The sequence below is a fragment of the Melospiza melodia genome, chromosome 10, assembly GCF_035770615.1.
Source record: "Melospiza melodia melodia isolate bMelMel2 chromosome 10, bMelMel2.pri, whole genome shotgun sequence".
NCBI lineage: Eukaryota > Metazoa > Chordata > Aves > Passeriformes > Passerellidae > Melospiza > Melospiza melodia.
The window spans coordinates 15,596,785-15,614,799 of record NC_086203.1 but is presented as its reverse complement, the minus strand read 5'-3'; the positions used below and the strand labels follow the sequence as shown (position 1 = coordinate 15,614,799).

Below are 18,015 nucleotides of genomic sequence, written 5' to 3'. Positions count from 1 at the left end.
AATGAGAATCAGTAGCAAACAGTTGCAACAGTCTTGATATCAAAATGTCCTCACTGAGTCAGGGGGCATGCACGGCACGGTGGGCAGAGCTGGGGAGGACGGGGGGATCCCCCCTCCCGGGGATGGGGACAGCCTGGCCTTGTCCCCACGGGGACACACACAGGGCTCCTGCCCATGGATGGAGGGGGTGGCAGGGGCTGGATCCGGAGCGGGGCTGGGGTCGGGCCACCGTGGTGGCCGAGGGGGAGAAACAGGGGGAACCGGGGGGGAGAGGGGAAGGGTCCAGTTCTCCCATGGGGAGAGGGTCCCTGGGAGCAGCCTGGGCCTGAGGTGGGGAAAAGGCTCGGGGGTCAGGGGAAAGAGAAAGAGAGAGAAAGGGGGGCCAGGCTAACACACACGTACACAGATTAATTCCAAACAAAAATCGAAACCAACCGAAACCGAACTCATAAAAAGAATAAATGGCTTAAACTGAAACCAAAGTATCGTAATAAACCAAAGGAAATTAAAGAGATCCATGCAAACTTCCCCAGGCTCACAAATGATGTGGCTGCCGCAGCGCCATCCCTCGTCCCCGGGGGGCGAACAGGAGCACCTCCCTCTGCAGCCTGTGCCTGCCTGCAGCCCCGGCCTGCACAAGGACCAAACCCCAGGGGCACCCCAGGCAGGCAGCTCGCTTCGCTGTCCCTCCGTGTGCTCACCTCTACTCACGCCTCTCTCAGCTCTAGCTTTTATTTTGCCTCTCACAGTGATCTCTATGACCTTTCCCAAGCCTTTGGGTTGTGTTTCTCCCCCCGACAGCCACGGGCTGGGTGGGGTGAGGGGGAGTGTGAGAGGGCGGCGGGGAGAGCCAGGGGCTACTTACACTTCACTTGCAGGATCTGGTCACTGAGGTTGGCCTGGATGTAGTAGGTACTGTAGGGAGGCAGAACCAGCCCCAGGCTGTGGAGAGGGAGAGCAGACACATGGTGTAAGGCTTTACACCCACCCAGAATCCTTGGCCAGCTCCCAGTCCCTGCCTGGCACCTGCTGGCAGTAGTTTCACCCAGGTGATGGCAGGCAGCCCCAGTGGCCTCCTGCACAGCCTGCTGTGTCCTGCTCTCCTGGAACTGCAGCCAGTGCTGTCCTGAGGCATCCAGAGTCATCCCCAGAGCACCCAGGGTCATCCTGGAGTATCCAGGGTCATGCCTAGAGCACCCACGGTCTCCAGAGTCATGCCCAGAGCACCCAGTGTGATCCTGGGCTATGCAGGGTCATGCCCAGCGCACCCAGGGCTGTGCTGGGGGCACACATGGGCACAGAAGTTGGCACATCTGCCTAGCCAGGGCTGATATGGGCAGGATGTGCCAGCCCAGAAAACAAGGGAGGTACATGTGGAAGAGGAACACGACATCCCTGTGGGGGAGGGAAGGCAGGAAGAGATACAGCCCATGAAAGAAGGGACAAAGCCTTCCCAGACTGGAGAAACCAATGGCAACCATTATACAGGCAGCAGGAGCCAGATATGTCAGGAACAAGAGTGATCTGCCAGCCAGGAATCTGGCATGCAGGGTGTGGGACAGGGTGGGAAAGGAGATAGCAGGAGGTGGTGCTGGGGCTGCTTAACCCACAGGACACACTGCCAGAGGGAACTGGACTCCCTGGTGCCAGCTGCAGTGGCCATTGGCCTTTGGTGACAGTGTTTGTGCCAAGTATTTTCAGGAATAAGTGAGCAAGGGCCACATTTCTGACTCTCATCAGATGTAACTCCTGCACCAGAGCCACTGGCATCTGGGCTTCCTCCCTACAGCACCCCTTCAGATAACCCTGTCTGTGCTGGGCACAGTCTGGGCTTTGCAGCCAGCACAGCAGAGCTGCTGGCACCCCAAACCACAGTGTCAGGAAAAGGGTGGTGGCTTTTTTCTGTTCAGTGTTGGTGGCATCCCAGGGAAACCCAGGAAAAATCCCTGCTGCAGAGCAGTGGAGAGTGGCTGTGATCCTTGCCAGCCCCTCCTGAGCTGGGTGGTGAGGAGGAGGAAGAGGAGGAGGAGAGCACACTGGGCAACAGGGGCTCACATGGCTCCTCCCCTGTGAGGCAGTGTGAGTTGAGAAATGACGATGTCAGGGTGTTTCTTACACATGTGCTTGTCCAAACTGGTGCAAACTGGGTGATAAATGCAGAACTTTGCTCTCCTCTGGCTCTAAAGACAGTGCCTGTGCTGCAGGGTGGGCACATGTCACTGTCACCCACCCTAGAGCAGGCAGGGACCCGCATGAGCCCCTGGCTGGGCAGACAGGGGGTGACAGAGGTGTCACTTGTCTGGCCCCTTGCATGCCAGCCCTGCAGCCTGTCTGGAGTCCAGGGGGCTGTGCCCAAGCTCTACAGTGCCTAAGGGTGGCAGGCAGCCCTTTCAGGAGTTCAGCACATCACTGCCTGTGTGCAATAATGTGGCAGTGCATTTGCAACCTCACAGCCCATGGGACACATCCCTGGTGGCCTCGGGGATTTGGGAGCTGCAGGCACAATCCCCCAGGCCTGTGCTGGTGTGGGCCCAGCCAGGGCAGGGCAGTCAGGGTGTGACACTCACCTGTAGTTTGTGCTTTTGATGGGAGCCCACGTGTAGGTCCGGAACACCTCGTCGATGTATTGCTGTGGGCCAGAGGCAGCCAGTCAGGCCTGGCACTGCCAGGGCTCTGCTGGCACAGTGCCACAGGGCCCTGGCTCCCTGCCCAGTGCCAGACACAGCCCCTCATCCCCACTGCTGGCTCTGGGTGCTCTGCACAGCGACAGCTGCAGCTGTGATCCCTCTTTCCCTTCAGTTACCTCGTCCAGGGACTTGATGAGGGTCTTGATGAACCTCTGCCCATCATTGCCATCAATCATGCTTCTCCGGATCTGTGGGACACAGAGGAGGACACTGAGGGCCACAGAGCCTGGCCATGCACCTGTGGGCACCCCTGGGGTCAGGGGGAGCAGCCTGGGGAGGTTCATTGCACCCAGGGGACAGTGACCCAGCTCCTGTCCCCTCTGTGGCTCCATGGGAGCTGTGCCAGGACCCTGAGGACGAGACTCTCTTCAGGGCAGGCTGGAGGGGCTGAGTGCCCTTTGCAGCTGCAGGTGAGGGGGCCAGCCTGTGCCCCAGAAGCTGCCCCTGCTCTCCTCACCTCCTCCTTGTTCTCATCCTCCAGCTCAGCGTCCAGGAAGTCCAGCGTCACCGGCTCACGGAAATTGATGATCTGCAGGAACAAAGGGAGAGCCAGGGAAGGGCTCAGGGCTCCTGCAGCCACTGCTGAGCCCAGACTAACTCATCACAAACCCCACAGCCAAGTCCTAAGGACCCTGGAAAGCCCCCAGGGCCTGGCTGATCCCCCTTTGGGCCCCTGCTCACCTGGGGCTGCAGGTTGGGGTGCAGCAGGACGTAGCCGTTCAGGTCGATGGCAAAGACGTAGCCATTGGCCCCCAGCTGCAGGAGGACAGGAGGAGGGGTGAGGCTGAGCAGGTGGCTCTGTGCTGTGACACACTGTGCTGGTGCCATCCCCCTCAACTCTGCAGGCAGAGCTCGCCCCAGGTCATCCCCAGGGCTCAGCCCATTCTATCCATTCATTTCTATTCTCAGGACAATGCAATCTGCCACTCGCTCCTGGGGTGAGAGTTTGGCTCTGGATTTTTCCCACTTCTCCTTTCCCCAGGCCTGTAGGGTTTGTTCCCTGCTGGCCCTACAAGGATTTTGGCTCTGCACTGAGTCCCAGAGCATCACACAGCTTTGATCCCTGCTCTCCTGTGTCACACACATCTTTTATGAAAAATCCTTTCCTTAGGATTTTTCCTCCTGAGAAGCTGAGAGGCCTCAGGAACAAAATGTAAACAATGATTATCTGCTGCTGTGGAATGCAACAGGTGCATCTGGGATTGGTCTCATGTGGTTGTTTCTAATTAATGGCCAATCACAGAGTCCGAGCCACAAGCCTTTGTTATCATTCTTTCCTATTCTATTCTTGGCTAGCCTTCTGATGAAATCCTTTCTTCTATTCTTTTAGTATAGTTTTAATATAATATATATCATAAAATAATAAATCAAGCCTTCTGAAACATGGAGTCAGAGCCTCATCTCTTCCCTCATCCTAAGATCCCTGTGAACACGGTCACACTCCTGCCTGTCCCAGCTCCTGCTGGGTGCCAGTGCTGCTGGAGGTGCTCTGAGTTCTGGGGCACAGCCTGGGGCTCCCACCAGAGGGATGGATTCCCCAGCAGGCCCAGGCAGTGCAGGGCAGGGGCAGAGGGGAACCCACGCACGTTGTAACGCGGCGTCAGCCTCTTGATGTCATTGAGAGCCACATCGATCCCCATCACGCCCAGGATGAGCTGGTTCTGGAAGGAAATGCAGGATGGAGGAGGTGGGACCAGGGCTGTCACTGCCACCACCAGCCCAGGGACAGGCAATCAGCAGGACAGACCTCTTCCCCTTCTGGGGACGTGTGGGTCAGATTTGGGTACTGCAGGGGCACAGGGTGGGACGGACCAGCCCCCAGGAGCCCCCATGGGACACTGCTCCCCCCAGGGACTGGCAGCTGTCAGCTGTCCCAGCTGAGTTGTGAGAGGTAATTTGGGTCCCAGGGATGACAGTCAGCCCTGGTGTCACTGCAGGGAGGTGGTGCAGAGCAGGCAGCACCCCAGGGATGCCAGTGTCCCCCCTGCAGCCACTCATACATCACCAGGGCCCCTTCCCACCCCACAGTGGCCCCACATCAGGGCTCCCAGTGCAGGGCCAGCAGTGTCCTACCTTCCTGTCACTGCTGTCCTCCGTCAGGTTGAACACTGGCAGCGTTCCTGTCACCACCAGGCCCAGTCCCTGCACAAGCACAGAATGATGTCCCATGGCCCCTCACTGCCTCAGGACCAGGGCTGGGGTGGGCAGCAGAGGAGCGTTGATGGGGCATGTCCTGTGCAGGACCCTGGGGCTGGTGTCCCCATCCACCTGCACCCCAGAGTTCTGTGGGACCCCAGGGTCAGTGTCCCCAGCTGCAGTCCCCACCCTCATCCCCGTGTGTGGGACACAGGGCTGGGGATCCCCACCTGCCCCTGGGGCTGTGTGGGACCCCGGGGCTGGGGAGTCCTTACCAGGGCATCCTGGTACACATTGGTCCACTGGACCTGCTTGGCTCGGTTCCCAGCCAGGACCATGGGTCTGCCCAGCACATCCAGGTACTCCTGCAGGGACACAGGACAACATGGGAACTGCATGTCTCCTTGCCCCAGCCTGGTGACACCCTTGTCCCTAAGCACACCCCAGCAATGTTAATGGAGTGAGGCTGAGCTTGGGGAGGGGGCTTGGCAGCCACCAAACGTGGGGGCACTGGCTCCAGCTGGGACCCTACAGGCCCATTAAGGTGCAAACAAGGTGCTGCTCACCACTGGCCATGCACAGGCAGAGCAGGGGCTCCCCAGGCAGCACCAGCCAGAGCCCCCCACCCATTCCTGGGGCTGGGATTGCTCCATCATGCCTGGACCATGTCACTGCTGTCTCCCTGGCTGCCATCTTCTCCTGGGGCAGGTTTCCCTCTTCCTGTCTCACCTTGCCAAGGAAGATCTCTGCGGGGAGGGAGCCCCCATGCCACAATGCCAGCCCTGCCCTGCCCTCATCACCTGCCCTCACAGCACCCTGTGCACATCCCATAAGGAAAAGGGGCAGAAAAGAGGCAGTGAGAGGAGGTGTGGGGCAGACACAACCATCTCTGCCAGGCTTGGCCCTGCCCACGCTCAGCTCTGCTCTGTGCTGATTAACGCCTGATGTTTCATAATTAGTCACTCAAAAGGCAGCAGGTCCGTGGGGAGCTGCAGAAGATGAATTGCTTAATAGTGCAGAGCCTGGCTGAGGGCTCAGCTCGGCTCCCCAGCTTGCTGCCACACTCACTGCCAGCCTGTGGGCTGTGCCCAGAGGGGCTGGGGCTGCCTGGACTCCCCCAGGCAGGGCAGGGCAGCCGAGGGGGCTCTGCCTGCCCGGCTCCAGCTGTACCTGCGTGTTGATGCGGATGGCGCCGATGGAGGGGATCTCGAAGTAGTAACCTTGGAAAAGAGAGAGAAAGGCAGCTGAAGATCCATCTGTCCAGCAGTCTGGCTGTCCTGCTGCCCTCCCTGCAGGGCTGCAGGCAGGGCTTTGCTGGTGTGGCACCCACAGGAGCCGAGGGGTGAGCCCAGCCCCCGCTGGGTGCTCACCTTTGTTGGCACAGGCCATCCACTGCAGCGGGGTCACGTCGTAGTTGTGCTGCCCCACGGAGAAGGTGAAGACTCGCACCTGTGGCAGAGCCTGCACTGAGGGCCAGCCACGGGGCACCCCTGTTTTCAACACTCAGTGCTCCCAGCCAGTGACAACCTCCCCAGGGACAGTGTGGCATTGCCTGCCATGGCCCACAGAGTGAGTGCAAGTGGGCAGGAGACTCCTGCAAGTGCTGGCTGTGCTGCAGCAAGGGAGTCCCTGTCTCCTTGTCCTGCCCTCCAGCATCCCTCTGTTGGCTCAAATCACCCACCTCAGTGGTCCTTGCTCTGGGGCATCACTGCTGCCACAGGGGTCTGTGCTCTCTGAGGGTGATACATGGGCCAGAACACCCCCACCCCACAGGTTTCCAGGTACTGAGCAGCAACTGGGACCTTCCTGCTGGTTCATCTGCCTGCCAGCAGCCCTGTCCCTAATGCCTGGGTTGTGCTCCCCTCAGGGCCAGCATTCAGGGAGCCCACCAGCCCCAGCTCCCCAGCATCCCAGTGTGCCTGGTCCCACAGGAAGGTGGGAGCAGCTACAAACCCATCAGCAGGGCAGTGGCTCCATGCAGGAGCAGCCCCAGCCCAGCACCAGCCCAGGGCCTCTCACCGTCTTGTTGGGCCAGTTGTACTTCTCAAAGACGTCCTGCACTCGGTCCTCGCCGCCGTCCGTGAACATCATGATCATCTTGTTGCAGTTGGCACGTGTGATGTTGGACTGTGGGGCAGACACAGCACCTGAGGCCACACCTCAGGCACAGGGCTGCATGCAGCCAGGAGGGCTGGCCCCAACCCACCTCTTTCCCCAGCCCATTTCTCTGGGGTGAGGGCGACCAGGCTGAATGGGGAGGGGGGACACTGCCACCTGGGGAATGATGTTGTGGCTAATGCTACTCGACACCTATAGCATCATTCATCTTTATCTTGCCTCTGGCACTGTGTCTGTTGGGTCTGGCCCCTCCACCCAGCCCTGCTAGCTTGTAATAACCCAGAGGGGAGCAGCACCAGCAGAACCTTGGCTGCAGCACGCCTGGAGGTGGGATGTCTCCCCCAGCATGGAGGAGGAGCACAAGGAGCCCTCAGCCCAGGGCAGCAGCCAGGCACTCGGAGCTGTCCCACCATCCCCAGCACCCACAGCTGTCCCCAGCCCCAGCCCAGCCCCCAGCTCACGTTCTGCAGCTGGTCGAAGGCGTACTCAAAGCCAGCCTTGTAGTCTGTGGTGCCCTTGGCCACCATGCCCTGCACGTCCTCCTTGAACACCTTCTTGTTGCGGATGTTGGCCTGCACCAGGTGCTTGAAGCAGGACACGGGCTTGGCCTTCTCATTGAACTGCGGGTGACATGGAGGGGGTGGGTCACAGGAGGAGACGGGGGGACACCAGCAGCCACTCATCACACTCAGCTCTCACGGGCAGCAGGTGACCCAGACGTGTCCCACATCCCGGGGGGGGCTGAGGCTGAAGTTCGGGACAAACTTGGGACAGATCCAGCACTGAGCTGTGGTGTAGGTGCTGTACCTGCACCCCACTTGTGCAGCAGCCCCAGCTTGTGCGAGCAGCCGTGCTGTGCTGCTCCGTGCCGCCATCGGGAGCAGGTGCTGCCTCTCACTTACAGCTTCACTCACCGGCAATGGGGCCCATTCATTAGGGGAGCGGCCATCCAGCAACAGAGCCAGGCCAGACACGTTAATTAGCGCCGCTGCTGGTGGCCAGACAGGGGCGGGGCAGCCAGTGACACGCAGATGCGATGGCATGGACGCTGTGCTGGTGACACAGCCGTGGGGTGTCTGTCGGTGGCTGGTGACAGACAGGACGTGGCTGGCTGGGATAATGCAGGAACATCCCTGCCAAATGCCCCGTGATAGGGGCAGCTTTTGTGTGCCCAGCCCTGAGCAGCCATTTGGTGGGTAGTTAGGAAGACAAGAAATGGCATTTCTGTGTGCAGAGCCCTTAGCCAGGTGTTCGTGGGGGAAGAGGGTTCCTGTGCTGGGGAGCTGGGAGGTGCCTGGGGACACAGCCCTTCCTCCTGCCCCAGGCACTCACCGAGGCCACATTGACATAGTCATCATCTGAGAGGGTGTCCAGCATCTCATAGACCGAGGTCTTCATCAGCTTGAGGGTGAGGCCGCTCACACTGCCACTCCTGCAGAGACAGGGGTGCTGGGGGCTTGGCAGCGAGGAGCACAGGGCTGTGCCACCCCCACAGCTTCCCTGCGGCCACTGCTGGGACAGTGGCACCTTGGCCAGCTGTGTCACCAGCCTGGCCTCAGCCCAGCCATGGCCCCCAGCATGTACTCACACGTCCACAATGATGACCATGTCCTTTGGGGAGGAGGCACCCTGGATGTACCTGTGGGGTACAGAGGGGGGTCAGCAGAGCTGACTCATTTCGGGGGCACAGCCCAAGAGCAAAGCCCTGCCAGGGCACAGGGGAGCTGTGTGGGAGCCCCAGGCAGCCAGGGCTGTGTGACCCCATGGCAAGGAGCAGGGACAAGGAGGCTGTGGGCAGGTGGCAGCGAGGACGTGGCTCCCGTGGCACAGCACAGCAGACGGCCAGGACTGCTGCTCCACACTGTGCCAGCCTAATGAGCTCTAAATGCTAAACTCTTCCATCATCACGGGCCCTTTCCTGCGTGCTGATTATGCTGACACACACATCCATATTAAGATGCTATTTACCCCCCTGGTAGCTTCAAAGGCCAGGCTGATGAGGTTATTTTTAGCTACAAGGAGGAAAAATAATAACACGACGTAAATCTTCCCCACTGAAAACAATTAGGGAACCCTTCCTCACCCTTGGAAACAACTGGTCCTGCTCCCAGCCCTGCTGTGCCAGGCTGTGTGGGAGGGGCTGGCACAGGGCTCAGCACCCATCCCACCCCAGACACGGCCATGCACAGCCCCACCTCACCAGGCCATTGCAGGAGCCCTGATCCTGCCCTGGCTGCAGGCCAAGGGAACCTCATTATTGGCTAGATCAGGATTGGGCCTCGCGTGAATTAATTACTGTGTCATTAGTATCAATTACTCACCACAACTGGGAAGGACTGGGGAAGGGGCAGGCTCTGATTGTTAATCCCTTATGTTCCCTAATTACAAGGGATTACCCGGGTGGGATGCAGGATGCTGGCACATGGGGCCCTCCTGACAGGGGTGCAGCATCCTCCAGCAGGGTGCAGGACAGGCGGCAGCCCGGGCTCCTCCTGCCGGGGTGCGAGGGGCTCTGGGAGCCTGCTGGGGGCAGGACAGGCGGCAGCCCCGGGGCTCCTCCTGCGGCTCTTGGAGCCTGCCCTGCTCCCGGGGCCGGGCTGCTGGTGCGGCACAGAGCCCGACTAAGATGCTGCCCGTAATGGGCTGTGGCAGCACATCCATCTCGGCTGCCCGGCTCAGATGAATGCCCTGGGCTCGGCAGGAGACGGCTGTGGCTAATGGGGCCATTCATCAGGGGAGGGGAAGGCGGGCGGGTGGCGGCCCTGGCTGCGGGCAGGGTCGTGGCCCTGGAGCGGTGGAGGCTGTGTCCGGCATGGGGCCCCACTGGGAGCAGCAGAGGGCCCCAAAGGGGGCTCCCCCAGGTGTGCTGTCCCCCAGCATGAAGGGTGCTGCTGCTGCTCCTCCGTGGCAGGGTGGACAACCAGGCGGCCAGCCTGGCTAGGGGGCAGAGAGCTGGGCTTAGCTGGGCTCAGCAGCCCCTGCCCCAAAACAGCCTTCCAGTCCTTGCCCTGCAATAACCTGCACAGACACCCCAGCAGGGAACAGTTAATAATTAATGTGGAGCAATCAGAGGCAATTAACCATAGCAGCAGGGCCATTAATTTTCTGACAAGGAGAGGGGGCAGCTCCTGATGTGGGCAGGGAGATGATCCATTGGGATACAGGGCTCCCTGGACATGTGCCAGAGGCCTGTGCCCACTCTCCTCTCCGTGCCTGCAGGTGTGGGCAGGATGGGGCTGTGGCTCCCCCAGCTCCAGCTGATAACCAGCACTGCCCCACCAGCACCTCCAGCTGGGCTAAGGGCAGTCCATTCAATCCCAGCTCCCTTGTTCTGGGCTAAAAGGCTGCTCAGCTATCCCTGAGCCACAGCCTGTGCTGCCTGCCCATTCCTCTCCCCATCCTCCCAGCCCATGGTTTCCAAGCCAGTTGTTATCTCATTTGGATGGGAATGCTGGCCAGGACTGAGTGCCAGCAGCCATGGCTGTGCTGAGGGGGCACAGGGCTCTCTCCACACTTTCATCTGCACCCAGGGATTTCTCTCTCCATCCTGCTCTGCTTTCCCAGGAACAGGGAAGGGGAAGGAGCCAAGTGCCACAGCTCAGATGCCCCTGCCTGTGTTATGGTGTCCCTCTGCAGTGCCCAAATGCCATGAAAAGGGGAGGGAGCTGCTTGCTCAGGACCCTTCTGCCCACCCAGCACCCCCTTACCAGGGCCGCCGGCGCACGTCATAGAGGTCGATCTTGTTGGGGGCTCTCCATGGGGTGGCTGTGGGGACAAGGCAGGCAGTGAGTGAGGCAGGGCTGTCGTGGGGGGACAGGGGGACATGGGGGACAGGGCAGAGAGATGCTCAGGGCTGAGGAAACAGCAGGCTTGGGTGGGGAGCTCACACCAAAGGGTTCTGGCACAGCACAGTTACACAAGTCACACCAGGCCCAGGAGTGCTCATCCACATGGAGCAGTGGGAAGGGCCTGGGCTGCCCTTGGTCACAGCTCCTGTGTGCCACTGTCTCTGTGTGCCACAGCCCCTGTGTGCCACAGCCCCTCCCTGGCACAGCCCTCCCTGGCACAGCCCCTGTGTGCCACAGCCCCTGTGTGCCACAGCCCCTGTGTGCCATAGCCCCTGTGTGCCACAGCCCCCCTGGCACAGCCCCTGTGTGCCACAGCCCCTGTGTGCCACAGCCCCTGTGTGCCATAGCCCCTCCCTGGCACAGCCCCTGTGTGCCACAGCCCCTGTGTGCCACAGCCCCTCCCTGGCACAGCCCCTGTGTGCCACAGCCCCTCCCTGGCACAGCCCCTGTGTGCCACAGCCCCTGTGGGCCACAGCCCCCCCCGGCACAGCCCCTGTGTGCCACAGCCCCTGTGTGCCATAGCCCCTGTGTGCCACAGCCCCTGTGTGCCACAGCCCCCCTGGCACACACCGGGGTAGTAGCGGGTGACGCCGGTGGCGCTGCCGAAGACCTGCCAGAGCAGGGAGGGGTCCTCCTTGCGGTTCTCAATGAAAACGTCCTCCAGGGCCTGTGTCCAGTTCAGCTCGTTCAGGATGACGGTGGCTGCAGGACACACAGACAGGGCTGGCTGGGTGCAGGGAGGGAGGAAGGGGGGGAGCGGTGGAGCTGGGGGTGATGGGGACTGCGGTGTCCCCAGGCGATGGCAGGGAGGAAGGTGATGGGGACTGTCCCCTCCCCTCTGCCCCTTCCCAGGAAGAAGCCCAGGGGGCCTTTCCAGCTTCTCCTACATCCCCTCAACCCCCCCACTTCCACACAGCTCCAGCACCACCCTGCTGTCCCTTGTCCCCAGAGAAATGAGCCACTCTCCTGAGCTCCCCAGAGTGCTGCTCATTGTCCCCATGTGCTCCGGGGCAGACACAGCCATCACTGGGGACAGCTGGCCTGCCATCTCCACCCCCTTCCCAGCCTCACTCCCTGGGGACAGTCACCGGCTGGGAAGCCCAGGCTGGTGTCCCCAGGGGCCATGTGGAGCCTCTCAGGCCCACTCTGCATTCCCACTGGCCCTGCACCTGACACAAAAGCAATTAAGATGCCGGCAAACAGCAGTTTTAAATTATTCAGCTATTAAAGCAGGAGATAAGCTGCTGGCAGCCCCAGCCTGTGATTAATCAAGGGGGGCTGGCAGAGTGCAGGGGGGCCATGTGGTGTGGCAGGAATGGGGCTGGCAGGGAGCTGGGATGGCACCTCCCTGTGCCCACGGGGGGACCCCAAATGCTGTGGGGAGGAATCCTACGATGATCTCTGGTGCTGGGTTGCCCCAGGACTGCAGCATGGAGGAGCCAGTGGTGGGTGCCACTGCAGGAGCAAGGAGCCAGCAGCACCCTGAGACCAGGCACTGATCCCTCCTGGGAGACCCTCAATGCATTTTTGGGGTGCAAGAACTCTCAGGAGCACCCCAGCTCTTTGGCATTGGGCAAAACAACCCAATGTGGTGCTGCAGGGGAGCCAGTGTGCATTTGAGCAGTAAATTTAGCTCTCCTAAGCCTTCCTCCCACACTTGTCCCTTCTGGAACACCGTCATCATCCGTTCCTGCCTTCACTGTGGTCCCAAGGCACTGATGGGAGGTGGGTAGGTTTCCCAGGATGAATCCTGGATCCCTCTATCCCAACATGACTGCTGAAGAATTGTCTTTCCCTCAGGCAGCCATGCCTTCAAACCATGATTTACTCTGCTCGTATCTCCCCAGCCATTCCTCAGTGCTGTGCCCACACACAGTGCTGTTATCTGGGCACTGGGGATGATTTCTTGTTTGGCTCTGACACAGGACGTGGTTTTTCCCAGGAGAAGTGGCTGTGAGCTGGCTGCCAGGCTGCTGCCTGCCCGGAGCAGCCCTGGGCAGTGCTGCCAGCCTCAGCTGGGCACCGGGCTGGGCCCTGCCACATCCATGATAGCCCTGGCAGCACCCACACCCCCGGACCCTCGGGGCCATCAGCCACACCAGCTGCTTGTGCTGAATGCAGCTCATGTTGTCCCTGTGCCCAAACACAGCCCTTGCATTATCTCTGAGCACGAACGCAGCTCCTACACCTTCCCTAGGGATGAATGGATCATCCCTGTTAACAAATACAGCTCCTGCTCTCTCACCATGTGCAGTGATGAAGCTGTGTCCCTGCTTGGGATGGCTCCTGTCCCTCTCAGTCGAGGGCAGAGCTGCCAGCCCCACTGGTGACATCCCCATCCCTGTCCCCATCTCGTCCCTGTCCCCACCAGAGTAAGCCCAGCCCCGCCCTGCCCGCGAGCGATTGCATATTTAATTAAAAACGGCACAGTAAATAAAACACATATAGGATGTAATTTGTGTGTGTAGCGAGGGGTGACGGCGGCGGGCGTCGCCGCAGGCTTTAATCAGCGTGCCAGGCAGCGATAGCGCCTCTGTCTCCGCCGGTGCCAGCGGGACCCGCGCCCGCCCACAGCCCTGCGGGGACTCGCTGCTGTCCCTGGCAGGACAGGGGGGCCCTGCCCCACCCCGAACCACTCTCAGGGGAGCGGCACTTGTAGAGCCTTCCCCGAACCCTGCATCTCTGGAGCACCCTGGTGTGGCCGGAGCTGGCTGGATCCCTGTGCCCACACTCTCTGCCTGGTGACAGTCCCTGCACTGTCACCCCACTGCCACATCCCCTCCTGAGCAGCTGGGGGTCCCTGAAGCGCGTTCATCTCCAGCCTGCTGTGTCCCAGGGCGGGTGGGTGATTCATGTGCCCGTGCCGGGGCTCCAGCCTGGCTGAGAGGGACGAGTTCTTTCACCCCTCGCAGCCCACCCGGCTCGCACCATGTGCTTCATCAGCTGCCTGCCCTGCGCTGGATGGCGAATAAAGATCATTGCAAATTCCTAATCCAGCGCTGCCTCCGCGCTGCAATCGCTGCAGCTCCGAGCCGTGCACCGGGAATGCTCCGCTCGGGGCAGAGCGTGAGCGCGGCCACCATCACCATCATCACCACCTTCATCACCCTCAGCAAGTGCCACCGAAACAGAAGTGTGGGGACAGTGGTGCCCCGGGTGCTGGGGGCAGCGGGGACCGGGCTCACGCAGGATGCGGCCGGCGGGTGCTGGAGGATGCCCTCCAGCCGGGAGCCGAGCAGCCACTAGAGGGAAATGGAGACCGACTGTCACCGTGTGCCACCGCAGCGGGGCGAGCTACCGGAGACATCTGACAGCTCAGGGAGGGTCACAGCGCTCGGCGGGGGCTGAAGCTGGTGTGCCACATGCTGTGCCATCCGCCCGTCCATCCATCCCTGCCCATTCCCGGGCTGGCCCTCCAGCCCATCCCCGTTTCTGGAGCAGCCTGACCCCTCTGCAGCAGAGGCTTAATCAGCTATGGAGTGGCATCACACTGTCCTGCACTCACCCTTTGCTGCCTTCCTGCCAGACTGCAGCTGCTTCTTCTCCCTTTTCATCACCTCAGCCCCAAGTAGGCTGAAGACAGGCAGCATCCCTGCTTCACCCTCTGCCACTGCCCAGCCATGTCTCACTCCCTCCTACAAGTAGGTTGGTGCTGCACAGAGCTGTTCCATCCCTCTGAACGTCTCTGGTGCCTGCTTTGAGCTTTCTCGAGCTTTGCAGGAGGATCAGAGCCCTGTGGGCACAGCTGAGCTTCACCCTGGGCCATAATCACCACCTCTCCTTCTCTCCCCATCCCTTCCCCAATAACTCCCAATCCCCAGTCTGTCTCTTTTGCCTGTGCTGAGCTCTTGAGAGTCCCTGGGCAGGGACACATTGTCACCTCCATCCTGATACGGTGACTCTGCCTTGTTTCACTACCTGTCTGTCTGGGAGCCAGTCACCAAGACCCAGTTGGGGCACCCAGAGCTGATGGTCCCTGGGGCTGCAGTGCTCCAGGCAGGAGAGGTGGATGGCCAGGCAGGCAGTAGGAATGGGACAGGGTGAGGAGGGGCACTCACAGCCTTTGTAGATGTCCGTGGGGATCTGCACGGCAGCGTAGGAATAGTTAACCTTGGTCTTGAAGTTGTCATCATCAGTGAACTCCAGCTTCAAGGAGTTGGACTTCTCCCTCTCGATCTCCTCTCCATCGGGGTCGTCCTGGGGAAGGAGCAGAGTGCATGGGGTCACCCAGGGTTCCAACCCTGCATGGATGGGGGAATGTCTCCACCTGAAGCCCATCACCAAATGTTTTGTGGGGGAGACCAGCCCTGCTGGATCCTGTGCGTATTTGGCCTGCCAGGAGTGGGTGGGCACAAAGGCGAGCACTGGTTACCCCTTGTCTCTCCAGCTTGGGTAGCACAGCAGGTATTAAATCAGACATAGGAAAAAAAAATCAAAAAAAGGCCTTGAAAATCAATTAGCAGCAAAAGGCAACTATCAAAGAGCAAATTAAAACAGAGTGCAGCTTAGCGCTCTGTCAATAAGCAATGCAAACAATATTTAATTATGGTGGAGAGACGGCGAATTCCCCACTGCTGGCGCTGGAACACCCTCCCTCGCCTTCCCAGCCCTCCTCTCCATTCCCCAGCCCTGCTGCCAGCATGGCACTGGGGGTGAAATCCCTCTGGGAAGGCAGGCAGGGCTGAGCTGGTGCAGGCAGAACAGCTGGGTGGCTGCAGACAGGGAGCTGGAGCACGGGGCCATGTGGGGAAGAGTGAGAATAGGGGTGGACTCACTAGAGAGCTGGAGAAATTGCCTCTGCCACCCCAGCAGGAGCAAAGAAACCCAGGAGAAGGTGCTGGCTCTGAGCTGCCCATGCCTGCCACCAGCCCAGCAGCTGGGGAAGGCTGTTTGCAGCCAGCTGGGAGACGTTCAGGGTGGGAAGGAGGGAGAGGAGGATGCTGCAGCACCTGCTCTTTGTGCTCCTGGAGCTACATCCCTGCTGAGGAGGGGCAGGGACACAGAGCTGCCTGCACCATCCACAACAGTGCCAAGCCCAAACTGGAATAGACACCTGAAGGGATGCCCCAAGGCACCAGGGAACACAAGGGGTGGGGATGGTCCCTTCCTGCTGCTGTCTGTGGCCCATTGCAAGCATCTCTCCCACTGGCCAGGCTGCCCTTGACAAAACCCAGGGAACAAAGACCTGATTTTCTCACAGGAAAAGCCATATATTTAAAGGAAAACTAAGGGTTTGGGAAGTAAACCATGAAGATTGTTTAGCACCTGTCCTGGCCCTCTCCTTGTTTCCCCTTCACAGATGACATGGAGAAATGTCACCTCCCCTGCAACACCTCCAGCCAGCCACTAAGGTGGTGACATTCCCATGACATTGAGAGGGGTGGCCAAAGCATTCTCCACAGCTCGGGAGAGTAACAGGATTGATATGCAAGGTTTGGGTTTAATTCCTGTTAGTGTCACACGCTGCCCAGCCAGCCCTGCTGTGGGGGCTCCAGCTGCCCAGAAAGATTCTGAACTCCATTACAGCTGCACTGGCCAAGCAGGAGGCAGGCAGGGACTGTTCCCAGCTCCCTGGAGCCACATCTCTGAGATCAAAATCCAGATTTTGCTCTCAGTTTCATTTAAATCTGGAGAAAAGGCAAAAACCAGACTGCTGGAGCCCTTGCAAAGTGGTGATGCTGCAGCAGAGCTGGCACTCTGGGGAGTGCCAGGCCATGGGCTGCCTGGAGAGTGGATCTGGCCCCAGCCTGCTGCCCATGGGGCTCAGCCCCCTGCGGGAAGCACACACAATATTCACCCCTGCAAACCTCTCTGAGCACCAGGCAGGATACAGAGGTGCCTGCTGAGAACAGGCTTTGGGATAAAGCTGTGGCCTGAGGGCATCTGCAGCACCAAAAACTCTGCTTTGACATTAAACCCTTTTTTCCCTCAGCCCAGCAAATTCCTGGTGACAGCTCCCCATCCCTCCCCATCTCAGATCAGCAGGGCACCCTGCCACAGCCCAGCCACTGCCCCTGTCACCACCAGCAGCTGGAAAATCCAACCCTCCCTCTTTCCCTCATGCTGGCATGGCTATTCCCCACTTCATGGGAGCTGGAACTACTGTATATAATTAGTGCTCCTCTGTTTATCATTATTCCCTGATCTCACCCACTTCTGAGGGGCTAATTTGTATGCTGCCAGGTTTGGTGCTGTCTGGCTGCTCCCATTCATGGAACTGTGGAGAGGCACGTGTACAGATCTTGGGGACAAATATACAGCTATCCATATGTGGGGCACTTCATGCATCACTGACACCTAGATGGCAAACACACCTGCAGAAAGGGCTGATGTTATCCAAGCTACATTTGCCCTTTATCCACAAATCTCCCAGCCTCACTGAGTTATTTCTGTTTAAGCCAGGCTGAATTTGGCCCCTGAAAGGGGTTCATTTCCAACCACATGAAGGTAGGTGAAGCTGTCACCAGCCCAGGCAGGGACAGGAGCATCGGGGACACAAAGAGACACCTTGGGAAGGCTGAGGGAAGAAATCCTGCATTAAATTTAAATTAGAGCAAAGCAGATAATTCAAGTTCTCCCAAATTTATATTGGTTTAACTGTGAGCATCTCGGCAGGCCCCCAGCCAGATCTTGCAGCATTCCTCATCATTACATTTCAAAAGAACTTGGAAACATCTATTTATCTGTTACACTATGTACAACGTAACACAAATAAATGCTACACTTTGAATATATTATTTGCTACACACCATTAGAAATCGACTCCACGGCAATACATCAATATGATACATATTTACTGCTTCAGCAAGAAGTCATCACGCCCTGAGAGCTTTTGCCACCTCCACTGCTTTCACAGCTGGCTTGTCAGTCACATTTTCTCTCCAGCCTCCCAAAATGACAGAGAGGGCAAAACCCAGAGATGACCCAACAGCTTTACAGGCGGCTGCCACGCTCTGGGCAATCCCCTGCCCCGTGTTCCATGCAGGCTGGTGCTGCTGAGGGGAGGACCAGGACTGGAATGATGAGGAATGCTGGCACCAGGACTGTGGTGGTCCCCAGGGTGTGGAGCTGGGATGGAGGAGCTGTGATGTGCCCTGGAGCTGACTGGTGCTGCTGAGGAGAGCAGCCTGCCCCTGGCTCCAGGACCGTGGTGGTCCCCAGGGTGTGGAGCCGGGATGGAGCTGTGATGTGCCCGGCACAGCAGCGATGCCGATCCCGTCCCCGGC

At 59.5% G+C, this 18,015-nt stretch overlaps 1 protein-coding gene across 2 annotated transcripts in view; it reads right to left on the bottom strand.

Moving 5' to 3' along the window:
* The window catches only part of CACNA2D2 (calcium voltage-gated channel auxiliary subunit alpha2delta 2), a 212,087-nt gene that overhangs the window by 12,522 nt on the left and 181,550 nt on the right, over nucleotides 1–18,015 (bottom strand). For both annotated transcript variants that reach the window (XM_063164515.1, XM_063164516.1), the window contains exons 6-22: nucleotides 14,848–14,986; nucleotides 11,360–11,491; nucleotides 10,649–10,706; nucleotides 8,530–8,580; nucleotides 8,274–8,373; nucleotides 7,403–7,561; nucleotides 6,843–6,950; nucleotides 6,194–6,272; nucleotides 5,994–6,043; nucleotides 5,099–5,188; nucleotides 4,761–4,829; nucleotides 4,274–4,348; nucleotides 3,369–3,443; nucleotides 3,145–3,216; nucleotides 2,804–2,875; nucleotides 2,568–2,629; nucleotides 866–942 (exon numbers count right to left, since the gene is read on the bottom strand). In XM_063164515.1, the coding sequence (XP_063020585.1) occupies nucleotides 866–942; nucleotides 2,568–2,629; nucleotides 2,804–2,875; nucleotides 3,145–3,216; nucleotides 3,369–3,443; nucleotides 4,274–4,348; nucleotides 4,761–4,829; nucleotides 5,099–5,188; nucleotides 5,994–6,043; nucleotides 6,194–6,272; nucleotides 6,843–6,950; nucleotides 7,403–7,561; nucleotides 8,274–8,373; nucleotides 8,530–8,580; nucleotides 10,649–10,706; nucleotides 11,360–11,491; nucleotides 14,848–14,986 (1,468 nt within the window). The remainder of the gene's footprint in view (nucleotides 1–865; nucleotides 943–2,567; nucleotides 2,630–2,803; nucleotides 2,876–3,144; nucleotides 3,217–3,368; nucleotides 3,444–4,273; nucleotides 4,349–4,760; nucleotides 4,830–5,098; nucleotides 5,189–5,993; nucleotides 6,044–6,193; nucleotides 6,273–6,842; nucleotides 6,951–7,402; nucleotides 7,562–8,273; nucleotides 8,374–8,529; nucleotides 8,581–10,648; nucleotides 10,707–11,359; nucleotides 11,492–14,847; nucleotides 14,987–18,015) is intronic.